The sequence below is a fragment of the Pleurodeles waltl genome, chromosome 10 (genome assembly GCF_031143425.1).
Source record: "Pleurodeles waltl isolate 20211129_DDA chromosome 10, aPleWal1.hap1.20221129, whole genome shotgun sequence".
Taxonomy (NCBI): domain Eukaryota; kingdom Metazoa; phylum Chordata; class Amphibia; order Caudata; family Salamandridae; genus Pleurodeles; species Pleurodeles waltl.
In genome coordinates this window covers 292,909,625-292,927,108 of record NC_090449.1, presented here as the reverse complement: position 1 = coordinate 292,927,108, position 17,484 = coordinate 292,909,625, and the positions used below count along the sequence as shown (strand labels likewise).

At 41.6% G+C, this 17,484-nt stretch overlaps 1 protein-coding gene across 2 annotated transcripts in view; it reads left to right on the top strand.

Annotated features, from left to right (window-relative positions):
• Positions 1-17,484, top strand: part of LOC138260747 (fibroblast growth factor receptor substrate 2-like) — a 94,182-nt gene that overhangs the window by 35,335 nt on the left and 41,363 nt on the right. For both annotated transcript variants that reach the window (XM_069209218.1, XM_069209217.1), the window contains one exon: positions 14,743-14,871. In XM_069209218.1, the coding sequence (XP_069065319.1) occupies positions 14,743-14,871 (129 nt within the window). The remainder of the gene's footprint in view (positions 1-14,742; positions 14,872-17,484) is intronic.

Below are 17,484 nucleotides of genomic sequence, written 5' to 3'. Positions count from 1 at the left end.
GCTAAAAATCATAAACACACCCCTCTCCTACCCTCTCCTAATCTAATCTAGGGGGCACCTAGTTGTCTGGGGTTGCAGGATGTGGGGGTGTTGCTCCAAATGTCCTTCTCTGCCTTTGAAGACCAGTTTGGCAGCCCTCCCCCTTCCTGCCTCACCATCTGCTGAGGGGAGATTCCCTCCCACAGGCACATTCCTTTGTGTGAAGCCAGGCCACTTCACACCTCATCAAGGCAGCTTGGTCAATCAGAGCACAGCAGCAAAAACAATGCAGGGCTGAAATTGGCAACTTTTCAGGTAAAGTTTAAAACTCTTTACCTGAACAAGTTATATTAAATCCAACAACTGGAAGTTGTGGGATTTATTACAACAATTAATTTGATACCAAACTCTTGGTATGCATCATTTAAGGAGACTTTAAAAATTAAAATAAAGTCTCCCCATTCTAGCCTATGAAGGCCATTTACTACAATGAGGGAAAAACGAATTTAGCTGTTTTTACCTCACCGGGGCTTATAAAACTATTTTTATAAGGTCCCTGCTTATAGTTACATGGCACCCAGCCCTAGGGGCACATAGGGCACACCTTAGGGGTGACTTATATGTAAAAATAAGGTAGTTTAAGACTTTGGAACTACTTTTAATTCCAAAGTCGAATTTGCATATAACTTTAATTTAAAAGCGGCCAGCAAGGCAGGCCTGGCTTTGTAATGACCCTCGGCACCTCACCAGTGCACCTATGGGTGCACTACCTATGCTGTGGTCCCTAAACCTACATGCCCTACCATATACTAGGGACTTATAGGTAGGTTAACTTAGCCAATTATAATTAGTCTAATTTGCATATTAATTTTACACAGAGCACAGGCCCTGGGACTGGTTAGCAGTACCCAGGGCACCATCAGAGTCAGGAAAACACCAGCAAAAAGTGGAAAATGGGGGCAAAAAGTTAGGGGGCCTCAGCAATCAGCCCTGTTTTCTCACAGTATTGTTGTGTGGATATGACTGAAACCATGTCATGATGAGGCATACTGCTGCGCTTACTGCTGAGTGTAGGAGAGATGCATGAGGATAGACACACCTGTACAAACAAAAGCCTACCATCTACAGAGCGGTCTTTGCGTATATAGTTGGAACCACCAAGAATACGGGGCTAGGAAGGTCCACAGAAACAAAGAGAGCTACGCTTGAGAGGTGCGAACTCAACGATTCAGGCAGTTACGATGCTGATGAGTGCATCCAATGAAACCCAAAACAGCCTCTGTGGAAGGAAAAGCCATATAAACATCACAGAACAATGGTGCCTATGTCACCCACAATACAGTTTGCTTCAGGCAACAATTACTCAGAATCAGGGAAGTAGACATGCTTTGAAAAATAAGGCAATAATTAGAATCATTGATAGCATGACTATATATATATATATATATATATATATACATACATATATCCTGTTGATGTCTAAGTAGTGCCTGATGCTACCAGTAGGTTCAAGTATTAAGAAAACAAAGCAATGCGCCCACCATATCTGCGCTTTGGACATCTCAAGAGTTCGGAAAATGCTATACAAATGACAGTACGATGCTATAACATTGCTTCTCTCTGTTACCATCTGAGGCAATCTTGCATTCTCGGTCTTTTCTTGAAATTATACAGTGTGTTGAAGTACCCCTGCTGCACATTTGTATATTTGTAGATTTTGTGGCATCTGATAAATGGGCCCTTCATTCCTATTGATCTGTACCAGGGCACTTTAAGTAGCCTTCATGGTCCAATTAGAGGATTCACAGTACTGGTGGGGGGCAGACATCACCAGTATTTACCTATACAGTGTGATAACCCATTAGTACTGTGCAATTACGAGTTAAACCCCCAGAATGGAGAATTACTGTTTGAACCAGATCTAACTATCGGTATTCGGAATTGTATTTGTTTTCCTTGGTGATCTTAGCAGGTGGTAAAAGTGTATAGGGGATTGTGTTAACAGTGTGTGAGGGGCTGTTGTAAGGCATAGGTGGCGTGAAGGGGTGAAAACAGTTAAGGAACAATTAGAGATTGCTGGCTAGCAGTGACTTCTCAGTGGTTGGAGTAGTGGTTATTGAAGCATTTTTCCACAGCTGCTTTACCTGCTGAATTTTCCAGCCTGCTGAATCAGCCGCTTTGTTACCGCGCCCAGTAAATCTAGGTGCAGGAACGCCGCCCCACACAGTTCGCAACAGAGGCTCATGTCTTTTATGGGTACCTTGCAAATCGGCTGATTAGGCAGAAAGAGCCCAACACCATGAAGCACAACTAGCAATGAGAAAACAAACTTGCATCTATCTAGAAATGGCTTTTTGATAACTTTAGTGGGTGAAGTAGGTGAAATCGATTGGCAATGACTTCCCCAATCTTTTATTTTTTTTATTTTACAATAGCAGTTCCCATACTTTTTTTAAATTAAAATTAACCATTCCTGAATGACTAATGCTGACCGTCAGGTGCTTCTGGCTGGTATAGAAGAGAAGGGATCTCTTGTTCTGTAAAGCAAAGAAAGAGGCAGACTGTGAGAGAATGAACAAGCCTTCTTGCCAGGCTACCTGAAACAGATGTAAATGTGTGTATTTGGATAATCAGCAACATAAGTATGCTTTGGAGCTAGTATATGGCTTTAATTGATGGAGTCATTTCAGGTTTCATAGTTGACATCGTTTTATTCTTTTTGAGAAGTAATGTAAGGTGCTATCAGATGAGTTCTGAAGTGCTCCCTTATAATGAAAAGTCCAGTCTGCTCCACTTCAATACAAAACAACATGTCCCCCCTCCAATCCATTTCAATCTGCCCCACTTTAATCCAAAGCAGCCTGCCCCACTCCACTCCCAAATAACTCTCTCCAATCAAAATAATCTGCCCCACTCAAATCCAATCCACTTTACCTCACCACAATCCCATCCACCCACATAATTGTATCCACCCTACCCCAACCCAATCTACCCCAGTGTAGTCCAATCCACTCTATTCCAATCCAAGCCACTCCTATTCAACCAACCCCACTCCAATCCAACCCAGTCCACCCCACTCCAATCAATTCCACCACTACCCAATCCACCTCACTCCAGTCCACCCACACCACCACAGTCCATTTTACTCCAGTACAATCTAATTTAATCCACCCCACTACAGTCCAGTCCGCTCCACTCTCACCACGCCACCCCACACTATCCAGATCACCACAATACACTCCACCACACTCAATCCATTCCACCCATCCCACCCTAATCCACCCCACATAATACAATCCACCTCACTCCAATCCACTCCACCCACCTACCCCAATCCAATCTAATGGAATTTAATTGATTTTTATTGTCTTTTTATAGGCCAAGGATGCTTAGGAAATCTAAAGTTGATCTGTTTTCCAGTTACGAATTGTGAACCATGCACTAGGGTAGCCATTACACATCCAGGGCCTTCTTGTTCTGACAAATCACACAGAACAGGAAGTGCCTGTGTGGCTTTGCCATTGACCTCGTCGATGTTGCCAGCAGGTTGTTGAGCAGCTGTGAGCCTCGTTGGACCCCAAAACTGAGCAGGCCTCAGAGGGCTTTGGAAAGTGATTTTTCCCCAGTGCTGTATTTACTAATGTGAAAAAGGTGCTGGGGCAGCTCTCCACTATTCAGAGGTTAAGATAGATAGGGATGGCTGATATTTGGTACCATCATGTGATGCTGGGGATGTGAGCATATGATGTTGGCTTTCTTATGGAGGATGTACAGGGCATAGGGTTTCTGATGACCTTCTGTGTTTCTGATGTTGTGGATAGGGGGTTGATGTATTGAATGAGTGTGTGGTTGTGATTGTATTGGTGTGGCTGTTTGATGGGTATGTAAGGGTCTGATAATGTGTGTTACCATCTTATGGTGAGTCGGTGGCAGTCTGGTGGGAAATAGCGTGTTTGGGCATCTGGTGGTGGTTAGTGTGGGTCTTTGGTAACCGATGGTGTGATTAGGTTTAGTTGTCTGATGGCAAGTGTGGTTTTCTCATGCTTTGTGTATCTTATGGTCTGTGTGTGGTCTGATGGTTGGCATCAGGTGTGGGATTGTGGCAGGTGTTTGGCCATCTTGTGTGTCTACGTGGGTGGCAGTGGGTGTGTTGGTGTCTGTTGGCGAGTGAGTGGACATATGATGTTTGATTCTTGGTTGAAGGTGGGCGGGGAAAGGCAGACTGTTTCCCCCCCCCCCACAGGACTGACTCTAGCCCAGCTTTAGGAACTCACTGAAGGATGATGCGCGTACCAGCAAACCTACTACGTCCTCTCCGCTTCCTTTAGGTAGTTTCCCACTTAAAGGAAAGTACAGAGAGGCCTGCAAAGTGAAGGGTAGCTGCTGCACCAGATTACAAACATGAACAAAATAGGATCACAAAGGGTAAAAACAATAACAATTTCTTTTTGAGCCATTTAAGAATATTTCAGGTCATGGAGAGCCTGCTGTTACCTTGCAGGTCTTTCATTCACTGGCTAATATGTTATTAATAAATGGAAAAGGCACACTTGCTTGGTTTTTTATTGTAATTGCATCTATATTGCACTTCTTGCTCATGACCATGCAGACAGATAGCTCGGTATTTCATGGAATGGCCATGGATGAATTGTGTCTGTTATGAAGATTATATGGGTATTGTTCATGTCCTGCGTGGCGAGCAGAGTTGTGCTCTTTGTTTTCTTTACTGTGCCTATACATGAGTCTGAGGCAAACGTGTGAGATAGAATGCTTGAGGATAAGGATGCACTCCTGCAGGTGATCATGCAAATTGACATGTTAGAAGACGTGCAGTGGTGTTAGTTATTCCATAGACATTAATTGTGCCGGGTACACATACACCTCTATAGCCAGATTTTACTTTACCACCCACCTCTTGATCTGGCCCAAAGTAAGTATGTTTTGTATTCTGTGTGTTTTTTTTTTTTTTTTTTTTTTTTTTTTTTTTTGCTCTTGCTTGATAGCGCAGCTGTCTGCAATATCCATTATTACAGATCCTTTAAAATCTACATAGAGTGCACTTTGATTCCGCCCAGAAGAGTATTTCCCCCTCACTTAAACCTATTGGTTATTTGGCTCATCACCGCCTACCGAGTACTTGCAGTGCAATGCATGAGGGAGTATTTCTCACCTCAAAAGTACACTGAATCATCACATATTTAATTATTTATCTCTTAAGTTTACTATATGCTGAAGGAATTGTTTTTGTGTTTTTTTTTTTTCCAAGCTGGAACATGAACCAATCAACAGCCACACAACTCGATTGTAACACGTTACACAGCTCCCAAAGTTACATGTGTTGTGCACATTCATTTCGACAACCCATATCACTGGTGTCCTTTGGTGTCATTTTATGTCATGTTATGCTTCCCGTTATGTTAGGACATTCTATTATGTTGGGGTACACTTAGTTCTTACGTCATGCTGCGCTGCCCTCTCTTATGTGGCTGTGGCACGCTATGAAATATCTATATTATGTTGTGCAGGCCTGCTTTGTTGTGTCAGGCTATGGTATCTTACACTTTATGGAATGTTATACCCTGCTTGTCTATGCCACGTTATGCTCTCGGTGCAGCTCGCCTTGCCACATTCGGAGATTACGCAGGGGCACCGAACAGATGAGCGGCTCTTGCAGTTGCTGTTCTGGAGGTGCCTCTTTACACTCTTATTGTCCGTGTTTTTGTTTCCGTGTTGTTGGTGCAAGGATGAACTGTAATCTGTGGCGCCTCTGCCGTACGCAGACATGCTGCAGGTTCTCAAACCCACCAAGCTGCGTTTCTCTTTGCTTTGAAGCTTGTGCAGGTCGAGGTTACGTCCAGTTCAAGTGATACGCCAGGGCGACAGAAGTGGACCACGCGCAGGTGGAAATGGGCTTTAAGAAGTGTTTGACTGAGGGATGAAAACGAAGTCTGATTTTCTGTGGTTTTCTCCTCGTTGTGTAGTGGCGATTGAATGCGTGGGTCTTTGTGAACGGAAGCTACTAGTGGTAGACCTGCTGCCACCCCTTCTCATGGGCCCCTCACCCAGAAACTCTGTGTGGCATCTCGACTGTGAATGTTTAGCAAATTCCCCTGAACCATGTGGAGTGGTTTGGTTATAAGAGTCCTTCTCGGGCTGCCCTTGAGAAACTGCCTTTGGTAAAATCGTTTCTCTGAGCCGGTGACCCTGAGGATGGCTCCAAGCTAGAATACCCACAGCAGGGGAACAGTACAGTGTGAGATCTCGGCACCTGCCTGTCATCATCATTCCTAAGGCAGCAGTGGGGACAGGCAAAAGGTAGGCCTGGGAAATATAGGTAATACGCTTCCATTGTCTGAGGAGGCTGTCACCGCTCCGCTCTTGTGCCATGCTAGGTAAAGGGCATCCAAATGGATCTCACTTTGACTTTGGTAATTAGTATTGTGAGCTTCAGCATTGGTAAAATCTACTTTTCGCTGTTTGCATTGTTTTCCTGTATATTCTCTCGTGTTATGACCATAAGCTTACTGCTTTCTTCTATCCCAGCCAAAAGTTCTCAGTACTTCTCTCTACATCAGAGGTCTTCAAACTGGGGGCGGGCCCCCCTTGGGGGGCCTGAAGTGATCCCAGGGGGGTGCGCCAAACTCTGCCCAAAAGAAATATTATACAGATAACATGCCTTTGTTTTAAGCAAAAACATGTTATTGCAGTTTTAAAAAGGTAACAATACTTAACTGCAATGTTTAAATAGGTTTAGACCTGTTTAAACATTGTCATCTTTCTAAAATAATTGTGAAAAATTCTGAGGGGGGCCCAATGATTTTTATTTTTCAATTGGGGGGGCGCTGCATTAAAAAGTTTGAAGACCTCTGCTCTACATGCTTTCAGCCATTACTTTATGCTACTTTACATTTCCAACCACTGTGTCGATCCGTTGCCCTGACTGAATTGGTGATCTAGCAGTATCCTAGCAACGGACAGACTGTTCCCATCATTTATTGGCCTATCAAAAGTATAAAGCACTATCTCATATGCAATAATCATGTTTCTTTCTTCATTCTTTGCATAAAAGATGCTACCTGCTACCTAATAATGTCTCTTTTATGTTCCTAAAACCTTTCATAATCATTTTGACCTTGATTTAAAGTTCCCCTTTTTCTTTGAATGACCTACTTCTAACTTTCAATCCTATGCAAACCTCATCTCTCAGCACAGCCGACCTTAAGTCACAGGCATGTTTGCCTTGATCTCTGTTGTATTTTTGCAAATTGCTCTCATTTAAAAAATCATAACCTGTTCTTTGAAAGTCATAACCTGCAACCTAACGTAAGCATATCTCCTCTAGTTCATATAATAATCCCACCTGCATTACATCACATACTTCTCTCCTTCCACTAATGATCAAAACACCTACTTATTTAATCCCCTACAAAGACTCTCAGGTAAATTCATGGAATGGCCTCCTTGAGAGTGCTCGACTAATACCCAATATTAAGCGCTACCCGTGGGTTCCAGAGTCCAGCTTAAAGCACTTCAACACCGTGTCAGGGGTAGTAAGTGCTATATAAATGCAATTACAATAGAACACAGCAGACATACTTACAATTTAATATTGCAGTGTAGTAATGTAGTCCAGATCTTTTCAGGAGATAATTTGGGTGGTTTAGACAATTCATGTTAGTTTAATTACATTTACGTTCTCATAGACTTAGGGTTCAATTGCAAATGGCCCTGAGTGGTAGAAGAAATTGAGCACACCTGATAAATACTGATACCACAGGCATTTATTTTAATAGAGAGTGTTACATTTTCCCTATTGCAGGTTTTACCTGGAAAATGGGGGATACCATCTTTCCACACCAAAATACTTAAGTACTGGGCCTTTCCCTCATTAATCCTTTGGATATTTAACAGGGAAGAACCCAAAAGCATAGTAGTTACTGCACCTGGTAATTACTGGGTGTGGTAAAAGTAAGGAATCAAGTTAACGGTTGGAGGAGTGGAAGGCCGAGACTCAGGCAACAACTGCAGTCTTTGTCAAGGTTACCACAAAATTACTTTAAATTAATCTGTGCTTAGCCCGCTGGTGGCTTTGCATAAAGCAGTCAGGCTTAACTTAGAGGTAATGTATAGAATAATTATGCAGCACGCAAACAGTAATAAAGAGGAAATACAACACATAATAATCCCAAACCCATTTAGAAAAATGAGGTACATTTTAAGAACTACAATGAGACCAGAATGACAAACATCCAATCAGTAGAACCGGAGATATGTAATTTTAACATTTTAAGTAGATATAGCACCTAAAAGCATGAAGTGCCAATCTGGTCATGCAAAACCAGGAGAAATTAAAAGTTCAGGTGGAGCACAATGGAGCTCTGGCAAGATACAGGGTCCAGGTTAGTCTGGCTGAAAAAGTTACCTTGTCAACTTGTACCTTGTGTGGACGTTGGTCACTACCCTTTGAGGTGGAAGTGTGAGCCTTTCCCGGGCTCCTCCCCAGGAAGACCAATCAGTGTGCAGATGCATGCAGCTGAGTATCCTGTGTTGTGGGTTCCTGAAGGGAATGCACAAGTATAGCTGTCACCTAGCCCAAGCCAAACATGTATTGGAGATAGGCTTTAGGCCCACAGGGCAGTGAGTGCAAAGAAATGCCCACTTTCTAAAAGTGGCATTTCAAAAATAGTAATAATCTTACTTTACCAGAACAGATGTTTTATTACTACCACTCCAATGGTAGTAAATATGATGCAGCTGCTCCTCTCAGATCCAGAATTACAGCTTAAAGGAATTATAAGGAATTCCCAATGCTTGCCTCTGAGCAGGGCAGGCCTCAAAGTAATGAAAAATGACTTTGGGAGTTTTCTATTATCACGACATGACAACTTAAAAGTATATGTCCCTCCTTTTACTTACATGGCAACCTGGCCTATGGGCAACCTAAGGCCTACTTTAGGTGTGACTTGTATGTAAGAAAAGGGAGAGTTTAAGGCTAAGGCTTGTCAAGAGGTTTTAAATGCCAAGTCAGGGTGGCAGTGAGACTGCACACACAAGCTCTACAGTGGCAGGCCTGAGCCATGTTTACAGAGCTACTTGTGTGGATGGCACAATGAGTGCTGCAGGCCCACAAGTAGCATTTAATTTACAGGCCCTCAGTATATGGTAAACCACTTTACACAAGACTCACAGGCAGTTGTGGTTACACCAGTGTTACTATGTTTTAGGGGAGAAGTACATGCACTTTAGCACTGATCAGCAGTGGTAACGTGTTCAAAGGCTTAAGGCCACCAAAAGGATACAGCAGCAGAACACGAGGTGAAGGCAAAAAGTCTGGAAGAAGACCACCTTAAGGATGCCAGGTCTAACAAACTGAGACACGTTTTACAAGGCTACTTCAGTGAGTGCTGAAGCCCTACCCGTAGCATTTGATTTACAGGCCCTGGGTACATGTAGTACCTTTTCCTAGAGACTTACAAGTAAATGAAAAGTACCAATTAGGTGCAAGCCAATTTCACTGTATTTAAAGGAGAGCGCACAAAAACTTTAAGTAGGAAGCAAAATGAGATATAGTGTGCACGGATTCCAGGGGTTCCCCAGAGGTTTAATAGAGGCTAAAGTAGATACTACTAATGCTCTCTTTTGTGGTAGTGTGGTCGAGCAGTTAAGCTTATCAGAGGGTAGTGCAAAGCATTTGTCGCACACACACAGACAATAGAAGAAGCACACACTCAATGACTTAACTCCAGACCAATAGTTTTTATATAGCAAAAATATATATTTTTTAATTTATTTCTAGAACCACAAGATTCAAGTTGCAGGTAAGTACTTCAATAGATTCGTATTTCACACACATATATCAATAGTACTTTGTTTGAAATCGATAAATTATACCGTTTTTGAAATACTGGCAATTATCTGTTTTAAAAGTTGATGCTGCAATTTTCCGAAACAGTTCCTGGGGGGAATAAAAGTTAGTACGATTTACAGGTAAGTACATAACTTACAGTTCCAGTTTCCAGGGGTTAGGAAGTCCACAGGTTAGGATTCACTTTAACCCCAAACACCCACCACCAGCAACATGGGGCCGGCCGGGTGCAGAGGTCAAAGATGAGGCAAGTTTAACATGGGCTCCAATGGAGACTTCGGCACTCTGAATCAGGCCTACATGCAGGTGAGTACTCGTGTCTTTGGAGGGCAGACCTGGGGGGTTTAGAGGAGCACTTGGGGGGGGGGGGGCACACATAGGCACCAAACATATGCCCTCAGCGGCACTAGGACGGCTGGGTGCAGGGTGCAAACAAGGTGTCGGGTTTCCAATGCTTCTCTATGAGGGGACCCCGGGGGTAACTCAGATGCTGCAGGTGAGATTCATGGGATCGACTTGGGCAAACCACAGGCTGGACAGGGAGGAGGGCTGCCTGCTTGAACGTAGCTGCACCAGAGGTCGGGTTCTTAATCTGGAGGGCTTCCTTTAAATGCTCTCTCCAGCTTTTCAGAGTCCCGTCAGATATTTTTTTACTCCTGGATTCCAAGGGCACCCTTGTTTGTCCCTGCTTTAGCCACCTGCTCCAATTTACATATTGTCCCTGGACAGTTACAGGCAACTCAATGTCTCCTTCCTGCACTGGCCACCAGTCTAAAGCCTGTTGAATTATTCATTTTGCCAAATCACACACACACTGCTGCTCTTCACCCCATTCCAACTTGTGTTTTTTTTTTTTGTCTTGTCACCTTGTACCAAAGGTGTTGACTCAAATGAGGGACATACTGTCTCCAAAAATCAAACAATCCCATGAATCGCTGAGTTTCTTGCTTAGTGCGGGGAGTAGTAAACTGCAAAATCTTTTGTTTCATCTGTAGTAACACCCCTCTATTCCTTTGATTACACTGAATCCCTAGAAACTTCACATTTTTAGAGGGTCCCTGTATCTTGTCTGGATTAATCAACCACATTTTACTCTGCAAAAGCTCCGTGAATATATTTTTAACATCCTTAACTTCTTGCTGGGTGTAATCTTTTAAAGAATGCATTTCAACTCCTGCCAAATTCTGTGGGTTACTCTTTTTTATTTCTGTGCGTACTGGCTGAGCACGAACTACGTTCTGGTCCTCTGGCTCACACTGGCCCCCACTTTATTTAAGCTTCTCATTACTAGAGTTTGTCCATGCGACAGCTTGGTAGATATCAGCCTTATCTTGTCATAACGTATTTTGACAAGACAGCATAGTTACAGAATTTTTTATGTCAATAAAGTTTCTCTAATTTCTTACTTTTATATTCTAACTGCTTACACCTCTCATTCATTTTCTTGTAAGCAGAGAGTATCCAAACCCGCCTGTTAAGAACAAAAGGGACATCATTCCGTTCAAAAAGCACCTTTTTTAAACATATAAAAACATTTAATAATTCTGTTTTACCAAGGCATCCGTCCCAAAATTCAGAAAGTCCTGATAAACAAGAAAACACATTTGCCAAGACATCATGAAGCATCTTAATTTCACATGCATTTTCAGCTGCCCTTGACTTCATGCCAAACATATTTTTATTATTTTTAAACGTACACTTTCAACTTTTAATACCTTCCCCTGGCCGATCTACGCCAAAGTATTTTGCTTTACTGCTGACCGAACCAAAATACACTCACTGAAAAGAGTAAAAAAGTATCTCTGGAATGCGCTTCTTAGTCTAAAGAAACAATTTATTAAAACGCTCTGCAAGGCTCATAAAGGAAGGTCAGTACAACCGAAAGTGCACCTTTAAAATGTGCTCAACAATAAAGTGGGAACATGTACAAAGAATCTTCAATCTATAAACAGCAAATATATACATACAAAGATACAAATAACTATATTTTTATATATATATATATATATATATATATATATATATATATATATATATATATATATATTTACATACACAATGCAAATCAAATAATAAGTAAAAATTCATCACCATGGGGGCCCAGCTGCTTCTTCATCTTTCTCTCAGTAGCTTCAAGCCGTAGACTCCGAGATCAGTTGCGGAAGAGAAAGAAATCTGCTCTCCTGGGGTGTCAGACATTCAATGTCAAAATCCTGACCAAAGTCTCTGAATCTCCCACTGTCAATCTTGGGTGTCTTATATACCTTAAACAAGCCAAAGGGGAGAGTTCTAGGAAAACCTCTCCCGCTTTCTTCTTATTATTCAGATATGCTGGCTACTTCAGGTTAGTTTTGAAAGGAACACATCAGAATTGGCCAAGATCCCAAGGTTCCCTCTCACAAAACAAAACTGTTCCCTGCCGTACCATAAACATCGTCCTAGTACATTCTTATCAGCCTAAGCCCTTGGTGAAAAAGAACACGCAGACACCCAGAATAAAAACATGAGCTAAAAGCACATTGTATAACGTGGGCATGGAAAAATACTTGCAGCTTTTAACATGGTGGCTAATGCTAAAATAAAGTCACTAGGCAAAAATGAAGCTGGTGGTCACTAATGTGACGGTGTGCTGCTGGCTAAGTGCAACATGGAGTCAGTGGTCAAAACACAAATATCATTACAACACTGTAGGGACATATTGCTCATGCAGATATGCCCTTACCTGTGGTATAGTGCACCCTGTCTTAGGGCTGTAAGTCTGCTAGAGGGGTGACTTACCTATGCCACAGGCAGTGGTTTGTGCGCATGGCACCCTGAGAGGGGTGCCATGTCGACTTTGACTTTTTCTCCCCACCAGCACACACAAGCTGTAAAGGCAGTGTGCATGTGCTTGGTGAGGGGTCCCCAAGGGTGGCATAATACATGCTACAGTCCTTGGGGACCTTCCCTGGCCACACAGCCCTTGGTACCATGGGTACCTTTTACAAGGGACTTAACTCTGTGCCATGGGTGTGCCAATTGTGGAAACAGAGGTACAGATTTTGGGAAAGAACACTGCTCTGGAGCCTGGTTAGCAGGATCTCAGCACACTTTCAAAGTTGGCATCAGTATCAGGCAAAAAGTGTGTGTGGGGGGGGGTATCCATGCCAACAGTGGCACTTTCCTACACCTTTGCACTGATTAGCACTTGTAAGGCGCACAGAGTCCCAAGAACAAAAAAAAAAAAAAAATTGAAACAGGAGAAGAGGGGCAAAATGTTGGGGCAAGACTACAACAAAGATTTAATGTATAACGATAAACAACTGTAGAAGCCTAAAAATCAACAAACACATGCAGCAGTAAGATTCAAAGTGTCACTTTATAATCACCATCTATGATGGGTCAAGTACCAATCTGGACTTGCTCCAAATACAGAAGTTACCATGGGGTTTTATAGATCACAGTGCATGTTACATAAAAGTTACACAGCCAATGAGAGCCAGGTGCCCAGCAGAATGATAGGGGTTGCCCAATAATTTTCCCAATCAATAGTCAATATGAATCCTTTGGCTGTACATGGGCATTGATTTATGAAATTAGCGAATTGAACATGGCAACAGTTGGTCGTATGCACTTGATACGCTGTCATTTCTCATTTACAGTTACGAGTTCAACTTCAGACTAATGGGCCTCGTCACGTTCTATAGGCTCCCTCTTTGAGGGTCACACAATGTAACCTGAATCAAAATTGATTCCACACCAAAATACTTAAGTCCTAGTATTTATTGTGCCTTTCCCTTGTTAAAGCTGCTGAAATTTAATAGGGGGAACCAAAGGGCATGACATTTTTGATAATTATCTGCTGTGATCAACATCATATTACTTGCAGTTACATTCCATGCACCAACATCTGCTGCCACAGGGAATATAAATTAACAAGGCTTTTCTAATCAAGGCCTTAGTATGTTAAGCCTAGTAAGAGTAATACAGTAGAGCATGTATTTCCCAGTGTTTTGTTTGATACCTGGAAATATGTAGCGTTCATTTATAGTGGAGATTAACACAGGAGACACAGTAGCAGAGTCTGTGAATAACTATCTAGTTTCCCAGTGGTCAAATTCATGGAGAATCTAATAAGTTCATAAGTATGACTTTGGGGTTTTGTGCTCTAGGTTTATGAGATGCTTGTGAATGAGATGGGTTAGAATAAGTATATGGTGATGAAGACTAATGCTAACTGGTATCAACTCAAACATTAGTTGTGAAAATGGATGACATTCTCTCTACTATACAGAGGTCTCACCCTTTTGAGGGACATGCATGGGCACCCAAATGCTCCTACTTTGTTATACAGTGGTTTATAGTTGTGGGTACGCTAGCAACTGCATGGAGAGAACCAAATCAGTGTTCCGACTCGGCCTCAAGAACCACAACATAAGCCGCTCCACCACAAATATTGACATGAAAACCAAATAACATCCGTCATGTAAAACTATTATAAGAACTCTAAAAGTTATTGAAAAGGTTTAGTTGTCCCTCACGTGTAAGTGTTACATTTTATCACATTCGATTCTGACTGCTTTAAATAAATGTAATTGATGGTAATGTTTCTAAATAAAACTGCATTGGAGAGCGGAAGAGAGAGTGCATGTGGAGCTTGGCCTGGTTCTATTTTGGCTTGAGAGGTGTGCATGGCTGAGCTCAATTTTTGCATGGGACCAGAGCCAAGCCAGGGCTAGAAATGTACCCCAAGCCAGACTCAGGCCCTGCTTAGCTGGTTCACCCTCCTGGTTTTGCTGAGACAGCAAAATGGAAACAAGAAGATATAATTGCTCCGATTATGTGTTTGTCTAAGAGGGAGAGGTTTTTAATTGCACTATAAAATACTATTTAACAATGCTTGTTGTTCTGAATTGCAGGGATATTTGCCTTTCGATGTCACCATGCAGAAGAGATGTTTGAAGTATTGCAAACCTTTATGCATAGGAATCGAATCAGTGTGATTCAGACCACGGAGACTGAAAACATGGAATCAGATTCTCTCCCAGGTATGTACCTGATTTTTTTAGTTTGGGGGATGGGGGGTGGGGGGGACTCTGTAAAAACAATGAACTTCCCAGCACCGCTGCTCTCATAGTCGATCAAATATTATTATGGGGGTAAGAGAAGTGATGTCATTTGGATTTAGGAAGGTATCTCTGTATTTGAAGTGAAGGTGCAGACATTTGCAGACATCACTTTGTCGATCTCTAAAGATAAACATATATACTGCGCAAGTAGCTACACTTTTTAACCCAAACATTTTCCCAAGAGTTTTTATGAGTTTTACCATGGTTTTAAAAGTCGCTATATTATGTTTTTGAACAAAGCAGGACCGGTCATAGAAGCCACTGGGAATACCCCAATAGCCTAGAAGACAGCTAGCTTAAACCTCTGAATGCTTTCTCAGTCCCCGGATCCATCCAGCACAAAGTCAGCCCTAACAGAGAAGTACAAAATTTTCTAAGGCTGAATGTGTTCTTCCAAAGATTTAAATGAAATATTTTAAGTGCCCTTTTAATGGCAGGGGAAAACCTTTCTCATAAACATAACTGTTGCAAATCTGCCTTCTCTGTATGATTGTGTTCCACAAAATGAGGCAAACACAAATAACCACTAGACCTGGGTAATTAAATAATAAATACAAAATTGGTCACTAGGGGGAAGTATATGCCTAGACTTCCACAGCACTTTTTAAATTGTTTCAAAAACTATTTATAACCAAGTATAACATCCTTAAATTAGTTCACATTCTGCAGACAGAGAAATTAGATGAAAGCGATATTAAGTGAAGGTATGGCCTCTGTGTTTCTGCCCTAAGTCAAGAAGCGAGACCAATTAGATGTTTTTTCTGCTCAATATGTTGAAATTCACAAAAGCGATCAGACGTTTTCTGCTAATGACTAGGAGACATTTATGAAAAGTAATGTCTAAAACCTTGAAAAATAGGTGCTACCTGCATGAAGAACTTTTCAGTCCTGAAGATGACCCACTTATGATTTGTTGTCTTTACACAGGGTTGAAACTTTGACTATTAAATGTGGATTAAATATATGAGGCGACTTCAAGACACCGGGAATAAAGGGGTCTCCTTGAAGTTCACTTTTCTCTTATGTTTTGTAACCACATTCTGTATATATTCTATATAACACTCTAGCACTTTAATTATCACACTAATCACTTTCACTGCGCTGTTACTTTAGGAGCACCTATGGTTGGGAATGTCTAAGCTTTTTATAATTGAAGAAAATATTTGTTCTGGATAACTGAAATAAATCTGAAATGTGAACTAATTTAAGGATGTTATACCTGGTTTAAATAGTTTTTGAAAATTTTAAAAAAGTGACGTGGAAGTCTAGGCATATACTTCCCCCTAGTGACCAATTTTGTATTAATTATTCTCTATATGATCAGCATTGAATTGTTTTACTGCACCCTGTTTGTGCTAATACGTGGGCTCCGTGACACTGTGTTTTAATACCACTGTGTTCTGGCCTAACATTTTATTGGTTGCAACTAGTTGGTTCTTTTAGGGTCTGACAGACAAGTTCATCGCATTCACCTTATTACAAGTGCATAATGTTCTAATGCACTTGTAGTAAGGTAGACTGGATATGTCAGGTTTATGACTGAGCACCAATCCTCTAGACTCTGAATCAAGCCTGTGTATATTGAGAATTATTCAAGTCACAGACTAAGGGCCTGATTACAACTTTGGAGGAGGTGTTAATCTGTCCCAAAAGTGACAGTAAAGTGACGGATATACCACCAGCCGTATTACGAGTCCATTATATCCTATGGAACTCGTAATACGGCTGGTGGTATATCCATCACATTTGGGACGGATTAACACCTCCTCCAAAGTTATAATCAGGCCCTTTATTTTTAAGTCACCAAAGGTAGGTATAGGAATATGAGCATGCATTGCAGTTCAGGTTATTCCATACATTGTTTATATAAGTTATTTAAATCTTTCAGCTGTATGAAGTCATTTAGTTATTCCCAACCATGGAGATTCAGTTATACAGAGCTTGCCACAAGGTACATTACACTGTATAGTACTAACAGTGAACTATATCATCACTGACTAAATAGTAAAATAACTATTTTATGTGGTAAATGTCTACACCTCTGCAGTGCATGTTGAGTTCGACAGTAAGAACAGATGAGTTGAAGATATCCAGTGTCTCCGTTTCTCTCTCTATCTCCAGCACTCTTTCTCGCTCTCCTCCCATTCCCCTTTCCCTTCCTTTACTGGTCAACCTACATAGATGTTTTTTGCCTAGTCATCAGTACATCCAGGAAAGTGTGGATACTACCATCACTCCTGTTGGATCTGGATTGCCATATTAGTGCAGCCATGACACCTGGAGGGTGTAATCAAACACCTTCATATATAACAAGAATTTATGATCCCCAAAAGCACCTCTGTGCTCTAGCTGGGCTGCAGTTTAAATGTACTACCATAACCCATGGCTAGAAAAAGTTCCATGTAATAAAACCTATTTTTATATAATAATAAGTCACCCTCAAGATGTTCCTTGTAAGCCCACAAGGCAGGGCACCTAGTATATAAAAATGTGCCATACTATATGTTTAAAACAATTGTCTCATAGTAACAG